This window comes from Mercenaria mercenaria, chromosome 4 (assembly GCF_021730395.1).
Source record: "Mercenaria mercenaria strain notata chromosome 4, MADL_Memer_1, whole genome shotgun sequence".
NCBI classification, from domain to species: domain Eukaryota; kingdom Metazoa; phylum Mollusca; class Bivalvia; order Venerida; family Veneridae; genus Mercenaria; species Mercenaria mercenaria.
In genome coordinates, this window is record NC_069364.1 from 65,986,592 (window position 1) to 66,003,301 (window position 16,710).

Here is a 16,710-nt window from a genome sequence, read left to right on the forward strand (position 1 = left end):
AAATTGAGTTGCTCCAATGACTGCCTGCTTAACACAGGTTTTACTGTTCAATGAATTTTGCAAAAATACATCAACACTAGACATTATATATTCTGGTTACAAGTGCTTTTAAATGTGGCTCAAATATACCTTATTGGATGTAAAACAAGAGCTAATCGTATGACAGTGTGCTCAAATATATTTACAACTAATTCTACCAAGAGTTACTAACCTAACTTGATGACGTAAGTATGTACTGATGGGTAGGAAACAGGTGATGGGTTTGTAAGCAGTTTCAGTTGCAACTAAGAAACAAGTTGACAGTTAATCACACAAATTCTAACCAAATTTTCTAAACAACAAGAGCTGTTGGAGGACAGCAACGCTCGACTATTCAACAGCCTTGTCGAATGAATGAATACGAAAGTCGAAAAAGGGGCATAATTTAGTAACAAAGCAAAATAGGGTTATGGAACCTGCATAGTGCTTATCAGCTCATAACAGTGGACAAGTGTGTGAAGTTTCAATCCATTCCCATTAGTGGGTACTGGGATACAGCTTAAATATAAGAATTTAACCCAAAACTCCTAAGTTGAAAATGGGGCATAATTTTGTAAAATGCGAAGTTGAGTTATTGACCCTTTGCACTGCATGTAATATCATGACAGTGAACAAGAGTGTGAAGTTTCAATCCTTTCCCATTAGTGGATACTGAGATACCAGATTACATACAAAAACTTAACCAAAAATTTCTATGTTGAAAAAGGGGCATAATTTTGTAAAAAAGCAAAATGAAGTTATGGGACCTGCTTTGTGCATGTCAGATCATGACAGTGAACAAGTGTGTGAAGTTTCAATCCATTCCAATTAGTGAGAACTGAGATACCAGCTTACATACAAAACCTTAACCAAAAAATTCTAAGTCGAAAAAGGGGCATAATTTTGTAAAAAAGCAAAATAGAGTTATGGAACCTGTGCAATGTAAGTCAGTTTATCACAGTAAATAAGTGTGTGAAGTTTCAATCCATTCCCATAAGTGGTTACTGAGATACCAGCTTACATACAAAACCTTAACCAAAAATTTCTAAGTCGAAAAAGGGGCATAATTTTGTAAAAAAGCAAAATAGAGTTATGGAACCTGTGCAATGTAAGTCAGTTTATCACAGTGGATAAGTGTGTGAAGTTTCAATCCATTCCCACAAGTGGTTGCTGAAATACCAGCTTACATACAAAAACTTAACCAAATCGGGACGCGGATGCCGACGCATGGGCGAGTCCAATAGCTCTACTATTCTATGAATAGTCGAGCTAAAAAGGGGCCATAATTTGCAAAAAGAAAGGTTCTCTTTTTTTCAGCTCCTTAAGCATGTTTGATATGTAGGAAGCTTTGCTTGAAGTTTCAATCCATACAGGCAATGATTATAGAGATAATTATGGCCATACATGCAAAACTTTAACCAATTTGTGACATTCTGCGAACAGTAACACTAAAACAAAGCTCATTTATCCACATAAATAGCATATAAAGCCTAAACATCCTCCATAGGTTTATAATCCATTAAGTGAGGAGTTATTTTAGCCCAAGCCCAGGACCTAACCTCCACTTATATGTTGGTTAATACCTAGCAATATTTCAACACTCAACAAACTCTTTCCACCACTGATCTACATTTTTATCTAAGGAAATACTACAACCCTTAAACAGGCCATTTTAAGGATAAAACAATCAAGTATGCAAGCCTTGAATAATAACCTTGCTGCCAGTAATATGGTGCATCTAAAATATATGCTTAATAATGTAGATTCTAATTAACATTTCGTACATCAAACTTTTTTACATAAAGGAACGCGTTATTGTGTTCCACACATGTGTAAAAAACATTAGTATTGTATGTACTTTTCACATATTTCCAACCATTATGTCTTTTATGCCATAATATCTTCTGCACCAATTTACCATGCTCTGATGATAAATCCAAAATACTAATTTTACAAAGTTAAAAACTGCCAAATACACCAAACGTGACAAGTAAAGCCCTTTCTGTGAGTTTTAATAAAATTCATACAAAATACAGTCATGATTAATACAACAAACTGTTATTTCCATACATATATATATGTGTAAGCAGTATACATGACATACACATTGAAACAGCATACTGTGTACATGAATAAGGCAACATCAAACCATTATTATAGCTATATGAATAATAATATAAAACCGCTATTCTTTCAGCACACCTGTTAAACTCTAGACATCACAAAAATTGTTAATAATGCCATATATACACCATACATGTACAACACATAGAAGCCAATATGTAATTCAGGTACCAAAATGTCAGATATACAGTCCTACATGTACGAGACCTGCATCATATTCTTTCGTTTTATGTATAAAACTTTTTACCTAAATTTTACTTATTTATCTTAAAATATTTAAGCCCAAGTTTAAATATCAGACACTTTCTGCTGGAATTACAGCCTTTTTGCTTGAATTATAAGCTTTTTTGCTGGATTGCAAGCTTTACTTATCACCTGTCACAGACTTAGGGCTATACCTTGCTACAGAGTATCAATATTATGGTAATGATCATTGATCAATTTTGAGGAATTTCACTTGGATCTATAGTTTGATAAGTGGTCAGCCGGGTAGAAATATGCATATTAAAAGTAAGCGAGACATCCAATTAAACCCCCTGGTATATATTACAGGTAATGCTCACATCTGCCCATCACTTAATTCCCAGTAAAGAAACTCAAAACCACAGTTAGAACCAAGCACCATGGCATGGTCTGCACTATATATAAAACCATCTGTGTTCAGTTAAACTTTAGTTCCTATAAACAACACAATCAGTCCAACTTTAAAATTTTCTTGATTTTTAGGCAAGTAATAAGACTGTTACTATATCTGGGATGTTATGAAGTATACCTGTATTTCTGTTTGGTTTAGTTCAAGTCCTTGAGTTTAAGTCTGTTCCTTCAGTTTAATTCTGTCCCTAAGTTTAATATATCTTGTACATGCGATATATTTTCAGCAATATAGAAAGGCTATATAAAAGGGGCATGGTGTAATATTTTCTATCATTTTAACCCTTTAAAGAGCACTTATTTTAACCTGAAACAGATGAAACAAAATCAAATCTAGTTAACTTTTAAAAGGAGGCTGATTTTGACACTGACACACTAAACTTTTCATCATCAGGTCATTTCTTCATTACAAAATACGGAAAGTGAACACAAAGAACTGTGAAACAGTAAGACAAGTGTTAACATTGTCTCAGTAAGTATCACAATATAAATACTAAAATAACTTCATGCTGTTAATGTAGACATGTCTTTCTAAACTTCAGATGGCACTGTTAAAAAAAAATATTGCAACTTCCCCTTTACAAGGTGTATATATGGCAAGCTATATAAGGTATGTAAAACAGCTAGATTTTGCATGAAAAATGCTCCAACACACTTCGCTAGGGTGGTGAGGGTTAAAAATCTGCTTCACCACAACTAAGTTACAGATTCGAGCCAACTAACCTCCTCAAGGCTGAAAACACTGGGATTTGTGATGGTCGCCCGCTGCCACCTCGCTTTTCTTCCCTCGGGCTTTCACCCTTACTATATAGCATGGTAAAAGTAGTGTGTAAACAAAATATAGATGTAATTTGTCTATGAAAACAGTGCACATAACATTTTTAAACACCTTATATGATCTAATAATACGTAAATGTTATGTGTTAAAAAGTTATGTAAATGTAATGTGTTTACCAATTTACAACATATTAAAACAATATGTAAACACATCATGTTTATTCAACAGGTTACATGTTTTTCCAGAGAATAAATGAAGTGATAAGACATGAAAAATGATTTTAAAAAATAAGAACTATTCATAACAAATTATATTAACCATTAGCTGATGAAAAATGTAGAATTTAAAATTTTAACAGAATATTGAATTTTTTTCATTATTAAGGTTTTTTAATAAATCTGTAATAATAGTAGTAATGAAAAAATAAATACATTTATTTTATGTTTTTCGGTGGTTTATCGAAATATAACGGTGAATTATATCCTGATAAACTCACTGGCCACTCAGTGAAAATTATCAAATCTGATACCCGGATTAACGTCAAAAAGTTTACCGAGCGTACTGAAAGCCGGAAACAATATGACGATGACGTCGTTAAAATGACGTCATCTTTGCGATGCTTCCTGATAAAATTTCCCGCAAATTTCGACATTTTATTGAAATAAACACAACAAAAATAGAGTTATAGACATAAAATAAACAGAAAAATTGTTGGTATCGATGTAATATCACGGTAATTTCACTCGTGAACACCAAAAGTTGTTATTTTCACTCGTGGCTGCGCCACTCGTGAAAATATCACTTTTGGTGCCCACTCGGTGAAATTATAACGTGATATTACACCGAAACAAACAATTATCCTCTATGTCTATGTCAACATCATGCTAATGCCAAGAAACAAAATATATTTGTATGAAGAAATTATTTAGTTCATGCATGGAAAAAAAGATCAGTATGTATGTAGTAAATAAAAATAGTCTAAAAGAATATATGTTAACATAAAAGAATAACCAAAATAATAATCTTTATCAGTAAGGTAACTGTTATTGTTGGTTACCCAATGACTTTTTTTTTCAATTTAAGAAGAATTCACAGCAATACTTTTAATGAAATTACCTCCCTTAACGAATAGGAATTACCTCCTAAAAGAGTAACTTCCCCTTGTCAGGAAAAAACATCCCTTTCTGATATTGATTCGGAAAAAAACCACCATTTGTGATTTTAATATGCCAGGGACATATCTGAACATCAATCCAACAATTTTTCAAAATTCTCCAACAAATTTTCCCAAAAGTGAATAAAAACTGTTTCATAAAGTCAGAAGAGAATGTTTGAACCAGTTCACCATATTTCAAAGTTACCTGAATAAACTAACAAGACTGAAATGCAGACATGCAATCATATAATAATGTTGAATACAGTAAATTCTGTATGGAGGAAAGAAAAAGGGGAGAAAACCACAGATATAAATGAAAATTGTAACCATGATTTAATCTACTACTGTGTGAGTATTTTTTTCATATGTAGGTGAATATATGGGTGTGTTATACACAAGTATATGTGTGTTTTACAAAGCTACACGTCTCCTCCTCCTGTTAATGTATTACACAAACATACACATAGAATAAACATGTAACTATGGTAACATATAGCATTGTCTATTTTCTAGACTATGAAATACAGTAAAATACAACTCCCTTGAGTATGGATGGAGCATTCGTGCCTGCTCGAATAATTCATGTTGTCCCTGGCTGTTTTCCTTATATAAATTATACATTTGGACTGTTCGAAAGTATGAATAACTTGAGCATTTTTGCAACCTTATAGCCCAAGGGATCTGTGTTTTACTATACTGCAAATGCACAACAGGATTTTTGAAGGTTAAAGTTACTTATTCATCAATTACCTCTGAACAATTTTCAAATGCATCAAATTCTATTCTTTGTAATGCAAAATAATTCTTTCCAAACTAAGGCATGCTATATTATATTGATTTTAAAACAATTCTTTCCAAAGGAAGGCATGCTATAAAAACAATAATTTCATGCCAACATTTATAACTTGTTGTTTTGAATGCACCTCTCATTTGTTCCATCACGAATGTGTGAGGCTTTGACCTCTATGCACTCAAAATTAGCTTCCGGCTCTGATGGCAAAGCCTGCCAGTCAAAACTGAAGCACTGCTATAAGCTCTATTGAAATTATCTGATTCCCAACAGCAATCTCACTGCACCAAATCTTTCCTTCATAAATTCTTACAAAACTGTGCAATTTAAACAAATGGTGCAGAACAACATCTAAAATTCACATCTAAATTTTCAAACAGACAAATGTGCAATATACTAGAGTTAACATCATAAAATTATGCAAGATACAGTAAAATCCAATCCAATCCCTTATAAAACACAGAGGTGTTTTTGACATGCTCACAGATATGATCCACGCCAGGAGAAAACCAACATAGTTTGCTGTCAATCCAGAGGTCTGGGGTTCGAATCCCGGTCCAGGCACTGAAAATTTCTGAGATGCTCTTGAGTGTCTCCCACCTAACTAGAGGCCTGTACCGGTTCTTCCTAGGAAAGACGGCTTCGCGTGTATCGGTGCTATACACCGGGCACGTTAAAGAACCAGACTGTCTATTTGAAAAGAGCTAGGCTTAGTTAGCCGGACACGTCTGTATCTGAAAGGTTCTCTCTGTCTGTTCTGGGGGCTTTATCTCACTCTGTCCCTCTGGTCAGATCGCTCTGTGTCTGTACTAGTAGAGGATGATTTCGCGCCCAGTGTGGCTGCAGTTGCTGTATAGCGCCTTTGAACATGTTTATCATAAAAAGGGTGCTATATAAATCTGGTATAATAATAGGATTTGAAAGAGAACAGCATGGATCCTGACCAGACTGCGTAGATGCATGGGCTGGTCAGGATCCATACTGGTCGCAAACGCACTATGCTGGTTTTCTCATGGCGCAGCTCATATATTGGTGAGAAGTAGAGTAATATCAAAACACAGTACTTTCCAAAGTCAATCTATATTGGTATAACAACTCTGCACATTTCTATTAAAACACAGTCCACATGCATTCAATGCAACTAATTTCTTAATCAAGAAAACCTGAACAATTGATTTTATATCATAAAACACTCACCTGCCATAAGATTTAAATCCTGTGTTCAGTGAGCTGGGAACTGGATCATCAAAGAAATCTTCTTCTGTGTCTGTATTGTTGTTGTCCTGTATCAATTGCTTTGGACCGTTTTCAAGATTTCTTTGATTTCTGGAATCTACCAAACTGCGTTCTGATCTTTCAGAGTTACTGGCCTACAAAAGAAAACATATGATTTGACAAATTGTTTACTGATGGGTTTAATACTACTTTTTCAACAGTATTTTCATTTACGTTAAAGCAGTCAATTAACATAACTACAGTAGTGTTTTTGGTTTGTGTACAACTTGCCTACATGAAGCAGAGATGTTGGACAAATTTCTTCAGACACACTGCCTTCTGTAAAGTTGTCAGCAAGAACATATGCTGCAACCAAGGATCAAATTAGTGACATCCACAGGAACATAGAAAGATAATAAATCAAAGTTAATTGCTGTCAATAAACACTGCTAGTGCAATTAATTTTCATAAATAATATTCTGATAAATGTTTAAATCAATAAATGTTTATATTTGTATCAATATTTACTACATATTTCAACTGCTCTATACAGATGAAATACCAGCTCACAAGTAAAGTCACATTCCTCATTTTTTATGACCAACATGCTGAGACAGCCTTCCTAACTTGAGGGTATATCTTATATGCTTATTGAATGGCTTATTTATTTATTTGGGTTTTACGGCGCACCAACACAGTATAGGTTATATGGGGCCAAACAGGACTACAAATTTTGGTTTCACATCTCATTTACATCAAAATAAAAACACAAGGTATGGAATCAAAATTTGCATACCTGCTGGAATCACAGAGTTACAGCAACCAGTTAGACCCTTAGTCGCCTTTACATCATGCAGGGTAGACGTGTTCCAGTTTTTCTACACAGATTCTCAGAACACATGGGGCTGAATGCTTATGCTTAATAATCAAATGTACGTACAGAAAGACATACGCCATTGCATTGCCATCTAAATTGTTTTATTGTTGGTATGTCACACCAACACAAGTTAGGTATGACAACTCCAATTTTGGTGGTGGTGTTCCTACACTAAAGATTCATGCCTCAAGTGAGGCTCAAACAACATTCAAGAGGAGCAACATATTTTGACTTTTCAGTGATTTACACTGCCGAGGTCCATTTTAATTTCTTTTCACAATTAACAAAATAATAAGCACCAATTTATTTAATATGTAAAATAAGCAAATTTAAAAGTTTGACCAAATGAAATTTAAAGCATGAAATGATAGATTTTACAATATTATTCCTTTGTTGCAGTCTACTAATTAACTCCCTGAAACAACCTTGCACAGCAAACAATTTTCAGTCTTCACAGTGTGTCTGTTCTTTTGAGGGAAGTACTCAAAGACTAGAAGTGTTACCTTGCAAGAGAGAGGAGAGAGATTTTTGATGCGGGCGAGAGGAGGTCTGAACTCCTGATACAAATCTTACAGTAGGAACAAAGTTGTAATGGAAGAAATTCTTGGAATGATACCTGCAAAAGTATAACATGCTGATTATGTTACTTTTAAAATTTGGTTGCTATATAAGAACATTATAAAGTTTTCAATTTGATGCCTCACATTTAAATGTGTGTCACTATACATATCTTACTTTCAAAGTTTTAAACGAATGATCCCTGAATTCACTACAAAGTATTGTACAAGTTCAGCTGTTTGAGGTTGGTTGGAAACATGTTCTACAACTTGAGCATAATCACTCTCAGCGAGCGAACTGTGCCCTCCACACTCGAAGAGTGCTATAACTAAAATAAATACAGGAGTTGAATTCTATCATAAGACCATGCTTATCTTTACAACAAACTACCCCTATAAATATAACAAGGTGCAAGATGTCACATATCGCCCGTCACAGAATTTCTTTACTCTAGCACCTGTATTTGAAGATTTTAACTTTCGTGGTTGTTTAGTAATAACTAGTGTTTTGTGTTTTTAAGTCCCAAAAAACTCCTTACAGGAAAGATACCTTAAATACAATAAATTGGAAGTAACATCTATGTTGTACCACAGAAAGTGGTCTTGGTTTTTCCCTACGGTCAATTATAAAAAAGTTACAATAAAGTTATTATAGTAACAATTAATGGGAATGTTTAAATCAAAAAAAATCAATAAAAAAAAAAAAAAAAAAAAAAAAAAAAATCAAAAAAAAAATTGTAACTCCCACAAAAATCTTTACAGTAAGATGTCAAATACCCTCAAAATTGGATTAGCATGCTATTTATACAGAAATGGTTGATTTTTCCAAATCTTATGAAAAAGTTACTATATAAGCTATTATTATAGAACAACAAAGGGAATGTACATTCGAAAAGGAACTGCCATGAATTCGTCTCTGATGGTGTATAATTGTGTAGTTACATCAAAATCTCTATGCATGACGAAGAATGCTTCGACAAAGTCATTCGTATTGACTTTGGCTCTAAGTGTACTTGACTTGACTAGGACCTGTTTTGTGCATGACACTAGTCTCGTGGTTGAACATTTGTGCCAAGTTAATAAAATCCTCTATGCATAAAGAGACATGTCGACAAGGTTTTCATTCTTGACCTTTGACCTCTAAGTTGACCGTTGACCTTAGCCTAGAGACCGGTTCTGCGCATGACATCCTAATGGGGGTGAACATTTGTGCCAAGTTACATCAGAAATCCTCTGCATGAAAAGAAATGCTCCGGACAAAGTTTTATTCTTGTATCTTTGACCTCAAATGGACCTTTTGACCTAGACTAGGGACTGGTTCTTGCGCATGACCATCTTCTCATAATGATGAACATTGTGCCAACTTTCATCAAAATCCTATTGAGAAATATGCTCTGGACAAAGTCATTTGATTTGACTTTGACTTAGTGTGACTTGACCTTGACCTAGGGACCTGTCTTGCGCTGCATCCGTCTCATGTTTGTGAACACGGGCAAGTTTCATCAAAATCCCTTATGCATGAGAATATGCTCGGACAAGGTCTGTGGACGCCGCCGCCGCCCGCCACGCAGGGTTCTATACGTCGTTTTTAAACGGCGTATAATAAACCCAGGAATGAACGTCAAACCAGGGTCCCTGAAATATCATGGAACACAGGTGATCCAATTTTAGAGACGAGTTAAAAAAAACCCTCAAAATAAAACCTACCACTCGACTAGATTCAATTGATACACTTTCAAGTAATCAGACATTTTGAGGTTTCTGAGATTTTCAAGTGTCGCGAACCATTCGTGACGTCACAACCAAAACAATCACCACCGAGAAGATAAAATACTTTTTTATCCTTTAAAATTGACATCGATTAATAAGTATTAGAATTATGTTTTAATCATCTATATTCCCTAGATTCTTTGCATAAAGTAATTACAATTGATTGGAAACAAAGGGTGGTTACTCTGGATAATCATTTTCGATGCAGCGAATATCTAATTCAGTAGTAAAATTAATATGGTACATGACTTTTTATATGAATGGCATATAAACAATGTGTGTTATGTAATTTGAGTAAGACAGTACGGGATAGCTACTTTACTATTTATCCAGCGCTGAATGTGTTATTGTTGTGACGTCAGCGATGCTCGACGACAGCTGAAATTCGGAAATCTCAGAAATGTCTGATTACTCTGTAAAGTGTATCAGATTTGAATATGTTGAGTGTGGTCAGATGTATTTAAGTGTTATTTCTTCACACGCCGCTAATTGGGATCACCCTGTGTTCCGTGCGTATTTTCAAGGGACCCTGGTTTTGACGTTCATTCCGGTGTTTATTTTATGTATATAGGGTAATTTTTGTAAAGATAGATTTTATGGTCTTATTGATAGAATTTCAGACTCCTGTGAATAAATAAAGGGCAGTCAACACCATGACTGAAACCCATCATGCTGATTGAAACTAATCATGGCATTTACTGCCCTTGGCTATAATAATTATTTCACACTGAAGAAAATAGTATTATTAAATCTGGTACATCAATGATTTGTGTCGCAAACTCAAACAGATGCCTTTTCCATATAATAACAGTAACTGAACCAGCACCACATTCTATATGATACAATGAATTCTACTTCCACTACCAGGAAAACTCTATATAGTAAATGCTTGCAATGCAATTTAAGGCATGATTTAAAAATGTGATATAAAAACCTAATCTCTATAAAAGATGCTCTTCAAAAGAATAAGTTAGCAGCTTTTACCACTAAATGACCAAATTTTACCCAAGAACTAACTTATGAATGGTTATTTCCATTCAATTATTATTGTTGTATCAGTTTCTTGTCTGTTTATATTGATTAGGTTACTGAGTAACTTCTGTTATTTATTAAAAAATGTAGAGACCTGCCTTAGCATTATTTTAGATGTGGGCAGGTATATAGGTAGAACCACCAGTCTTCCCCAAGCCAGATGATGGCTGCCTCACATGATGGAAGAATTTGGTACCCTAAATAAGGCTTTAACCCAAAAGCAGTGAGGGCAGGTAAATAAAATCAATATCAGCTACTTTAACAAAAAACTTTTTTCCAAGTCACCAATCTGTGAGTATTTAAATGACATATGTTCACAGATGACACATGCTAATAGAAGAAGAAATCTAGAACACTTGAAAATATCAACTTTAAATGCAGAATAATATTTGACTAATGACAAATACATTCAAAGAAAGTCACTGACAAGCAAAACTTAATATTCAAGCTGCACCATGAGAAAACCAACATAGTGCATTTGTGACCTGCATGGATCCAGATGGATGCGCAGGCTGGTCAGGATCCATGCTGTTTGCTAACAGTTTCTCTAATGGTAATAGGCTTTGAAAGCGAACAGCATGGATCCTGGTCTGGATCCATGCTGGTCGCAAATGCACTATGTTGGTTTTCTCATGGCGCGGCTCATTTATGCTTAAACTGGAGTAATGACATACTCATACATGTATAAAGCATGTTAACATTTTCACAAAATCTAAGTTTGGTGAATGATAATTATGCAAATAACTAAAAATTACCGGAGACAGTAAGTGAAAATTAAAATACTAACAGATACAACAAATGATAATGGTGATGATGAACATTTAACATACTGTGGCCTGGAAAAAAAACGATGGCACAGATTTAACATGCTGTGGTCTGGATCCAAAATTTCAGCACAGACACAATGCTTAAAATTTAACATGCTGTGGTCTGGATAAAAAATTATGGTACAGATACAACTCTGAACATTTAACATGCTGTGGCCTGAATCCAAAATTTCAGCACAGACACAATGCTTAACATTTAACATGCTGTGGTCTGAATCCAAAATATGCACAAAATTTTGACATTACATGCTTGTCTGAATCCAAATTACATACAGACCATCTGAACATTTAACATGCTGTGGTCAGAATCCAAAATTACAGTACAGACACATTCTGAACATTAACAGCGTGGTCATCAATTACAGTACGACACCATTTGAACATTTACATGCTGTGGTCAGAATCCAAAATTACAGTACAGACACCATTCTGAACATTTAACATGCTGTGGTCAGAATCCAAAATTACAGTACAGACACCATTCTGAACATTTAACATGCTGTGGTCAGAATCCAAAATTACAGTACAGACACCATTCTGAACATTTAACATGCTGTGGTCAGAATCCAAAATTACAGTACAGACACCATTCTGAACATTTAACATGCTGTGGTCAGAATCCAAAATTACAGTACAGACACCATTCTGAACATTTAACATGCTGTGGTCAGAATCCAAACTTACAGTACAGACACCATTCTGAACATTTAAGACACTGGGGTCTAGATCCAAAATTATGGCACAGTCGAAATTCTGAACACCGAACATGCTGCAGTCTGAACATGTATAATTAAACATACAGGCACAAATTTCAACCTAGCTGTATAAAAAGATAGTACAGATATTAAACCTTAACAATACAATCATTGTCATTAAAGGACACATCTTAGGCATATAAAATATATATCGAAAAATAAGATACTGATACTTTGGAGATTTCAAAATGTATTAAGTATTTTTGATACAGGTAAAAATTTGGTCTGTCTACGGTTTGGAAACATTGAAAATAAACAAAAGGGCACTTTGGTAATTCAAGCTATCAATACACCAATAAATGTGAAAATAAATATTTTAAAATTAAGAAAGAGACAGTATCTACACAGCCTTTCAACCCTACATGCAACAATCCATGACTCATCTAATGTATACATGTGAGAATCTAAGAATGCATGCTGAAAATTTACCTTTACTAGTAATGGAAAAATACGATTCTAAAACAGAGAAATGACATGCTGAATTTTATTCCAATCCCTTGATTTAACTATGACACATGTAAAATGTATGCTGAACCGAGTTTTAACAAGAGCTGTTAGTAAAAAACATCTGCCCCCTTGATGGCTGGTTGGAGGCAAGTTGGTGTATGATTTTGTACGCTGTTACCTTAAACTTTGACCAAATAACTTTTAAAATACCTTGTATCATTGACTGACTGCAGGCATTCACCTTAAGGAGGTTCACATCCAAAGGAGTTTTTTTTTTAATTATAGAGCAAAAACTATTCTCTGTTGAAAAGTCACTGTGGCCATGATCTTTGACCTATTGACCCCCAATAGAATAGGGGTCATATGTTGACCACAGGTGATCATCCTCTATGAAGTATGACAACTGTAGGCCAAAGCATTCTTTAGATATCAAGTGGAAATTGTTTTCAGTATTAAAGTCACTGTTGACCTTGACCTTTTGCCCACCAACTCCAAAGCAATATGGAACATCCACTGACCACAGACAATCATCCTATGAAGTTTAACCATTGTAAGACTAAATGTTCTCTAGTTATTGAACTGAAATCAAATGGCCAACCAAAGAAATGGCAGACAGACCAACGTTGAGCAACTAAATATACCCCATGGAGTAAAAAATCACCTCTTACATCAGGCCCTTCCCCAGAAATTTTTTAAGGTGCTGGGGTAAAGTTTGCGTGGCGGGATAAGGGGTGGGTGCGGGAGGGGTTTCCCCTCCGGTGTTCGATTTTTTTTTAAAAATCGAACCCAAATGGGGCTTTTTTAAGTATACCAAATTCAAAAAAACACAACAACATGTATTTCATTACTTCTACATTTTTACATAATCATATAACCATCAATATATCATATACACTAAACAGATGTCCACTTCTTTTATATGTATTTTCGAACAACACATAATTATTATGTCCTTCCACTTCTTTTGTACTAACACTAACAACACATAGGCATTTTTGTTTTCATATACCGGTAAGTGTCTGTCTTTGGCTCTGTGCCATTCCTTTACTGCACCACTGAAATTAAAGTCATTCAATTTTTGTCCCTGCATGGACACCATGAGTAAGGTATTAAGCACTTTCATGCTCACCGGTGAATGGTGGGTGGTCTTTACACATTCAACTGCTGAAACCTCTCTCACAATCTGAAAGTACAAAAAAAGAGTATTTGTTATTTTCCCAGAGCAAGGATAACCAAGGATGGATTTATATTTAAAAAGTTCCTAAGATTTGACATTTATCTTGTGTTCTTCTGCACAATGAATTGCAACAGTATTTCTGTTAAATATTTGTGGGTGATAACAACACCATTGCAGCTTTTTTACACACAAAAGCAGGTTCTGTATTTCAAGTTTAACTACTGTATTTTACTGCAAGCAGCAAGTTTTAGAAAGAACATGTATACACACCAGCTGTGGAGGTTGGTAGAAGCAGTGCCACTGTAGCGACTCTGCTCAGGTTTGGGTGAGACTTGGACAGATTACCAACAATCCACTCCATGGTGCGCAAAGTGTTCATCTGTGGTAAGGGTGGCTTTCGCCTGTGCCCATTCAATAACCGCCCGGTCTTCTTCAAGGGAGAAGAGTGATGAAAGAGCCTGAAATGAAACATAAGTTACAATGACATGTTTCAATGACTTGACAAAATGAATCATAACTTTTTTGTAGTTGATAAGTTTCTTGTTTTTTTTTCTTCTAAAATACTTTGGACCATACATGATGCTGTAAATATAGTCAGTAAATAAATAAATCAATGTTTATTTAGCATAGAAATATTGACTTCCTTGAAATACAGCAGAAGAGAATTCATTCATCCCTTTTATCAACTAGCCCAGTTCTTTACGTGAGAAAGTAGGCAGTTGCTTATTTGGAACTGGTCTTTCCCAGGAACGATGCATGTTTACTTTGAGAGATACAAAAGCAAAGTGAAACAAAAAATATCATAGTAGATAAAGTTTAATATTTAGAAATTAATAGCACCTTAAACAATGGTAATTAAACATCCTCGAAAAAGTTTGCTTCAGTTCATCCGGAACGATGATTTCAAACTTCAGTCAAAGAATCACTGGTCATTTTAATACAGTTGCCTTTCTCTGCTAATTATTACTCGATAACAATTAACTTACCCATGGATTCCATCACCAACTGTTATCCCATTTCGTTGCAGAGACTAATTATAATCTTTAACTAATTATAATCCAATCACTCCTGCTCCAATTAACCGCAAACTTGTGAAAACACAGACTTTCATCAACACGTGTCGTCTTTAAACCCTTATCAGTACACGGTAAACAGCTAGCTACACTGTGTATTAATAAACTTCCCCGATCGATATTTACCTGAGCTATCTCACAAGGATGAAATCGCTTACTGATTTAAGACGCTGCGCTAATAATTGAGGCACCGCGCAGGATAATTAAGCGCTGCGGGAAGCTGTATTTTGTGTTTTAAGCGCCGCGGTAGCGCGGCGCCTTATGCGGCTGGGGAAGGGCCTGTACATAATACGGCATGGCAAAAAAATGACATTATGAAATGGCAAATGATAACTGTATAACTGATTTAAACCTAGTCAGTATATAGAAAGTTTCACTGCCAGGTACTACCATTTTTCTGTTTGTATAAACCCAAATTTGCACTGACTTCTGAATAAAATATATTTCTGAATTTTAATTTTAAAATTCATCAAATGGCAGATACACAAAAGGCTTTAATTCCACTTTCCATCCCAACATAACAGTACATTCTAATAGAAATTAAGTATCCCGACCAGTTCTTAGCTCATACGTTGGCGATATCTGCCTAAACCAGAGAGATTGCAGACACTTACTGTTACTAATATCTCTATCAGCTGCCCGAAATTCATCATTTACATATCTGTCCAACATATTTCTGTAACAGAACAATAAAATATAATATCAAGGTAAGGAAATAAAAACAGTTCATTTCAAAATGGTATGAAATGGTAATAATTATGATCTATAAGACAGCTCTTGTTGAAATGGGCAAGTAATGAGACAATGAAATATATGAATACTTTACTGGTATAATGGAAAACTACACATGTTCTGTAGAAGTGCTAGGGTTTTATCACTCTGATAACAATGGAGACTGGAAAACCACAGAAGGAAGATGGCTATGAGGCAGAAGGAAGATGGCTATGAGGAGCAGAGTTTCTATATGTAGACAGCAAACATATGACAAGGACTCTGACAAAGTTTAATGTTGCCTCGAAATTTGACAGTTTTGCTGCTAGAAGAATAGCTAGTGATTAAAATATAAATGTAAAGAGAACTTTATTTCTTCAATATGTATCTAACATATTTGACACAATTTACACCCTCCAACCCCCACGAAAAGAACCGTGCAAAATCAACTTTATCAAGTACAGTAAAATTATATGAAAGAAGAATAACCTTACCTATTAAAATTTGGAAACATATCATTAAACAGATCCCTTAATTCTTCTTTGTCTATCTCATTGTTCTTATCCTGTAATGTAAAATACATGATATTATTTAAGAAATAATAAGTTCCCAAATGTGGTTTATCGTAGAATAACCTGTGTTTTGAGTTCTTATGCATAAGAATATATCATGAAGGCTTAAATCCTTAATCAAAGGTCACTACGCCAATCACTACCTGAGCACTTTTCTATTACTTCATGAAAGTGACTGAT

At 34.7% G+C, this 16,710-nt stretch overlaps 1 protein-coding gene across 1 annotated transcript in view; it reads right to left on the reverse strand.

Moving 5' to 3' along the window:
* The window catches only part of LOC123552020 (centrosomal protein 43-like), a 55,992-nt gene that overhangs the window by 19,380 nt on the left and 19,902 nt on the right, over nt 1-16,710 (reverse strand). Inside the window, exons 9-14 of the mRNA XM_053542248.1 lie at nt 16,453-16,523; nt 15,862-15,923; nt 12,945-13,006; nt 6,715-6,887; nt 5,143-5,163; nt 3,517-3,597 (exon numbers count right to left, since the gene is read on the reverse strand). Coding sequence (XP_053398223.1) covers nt 3,517-3,597; nt 5,143-5,163; nt 6,715-6,887; nt 12,945-13,006; nt 15,862-15,923; nt 16,453-16,523 — 470 coding nt within the window. The remainder of the gene's footprint in view (nt 1-3,516; nt 3,598-5,142; nt 5,164-6,714; nt 6,888-12,944; nt 13,007-15,861; nt 15,924-16,452; nt 16,524-16,710) is intronic.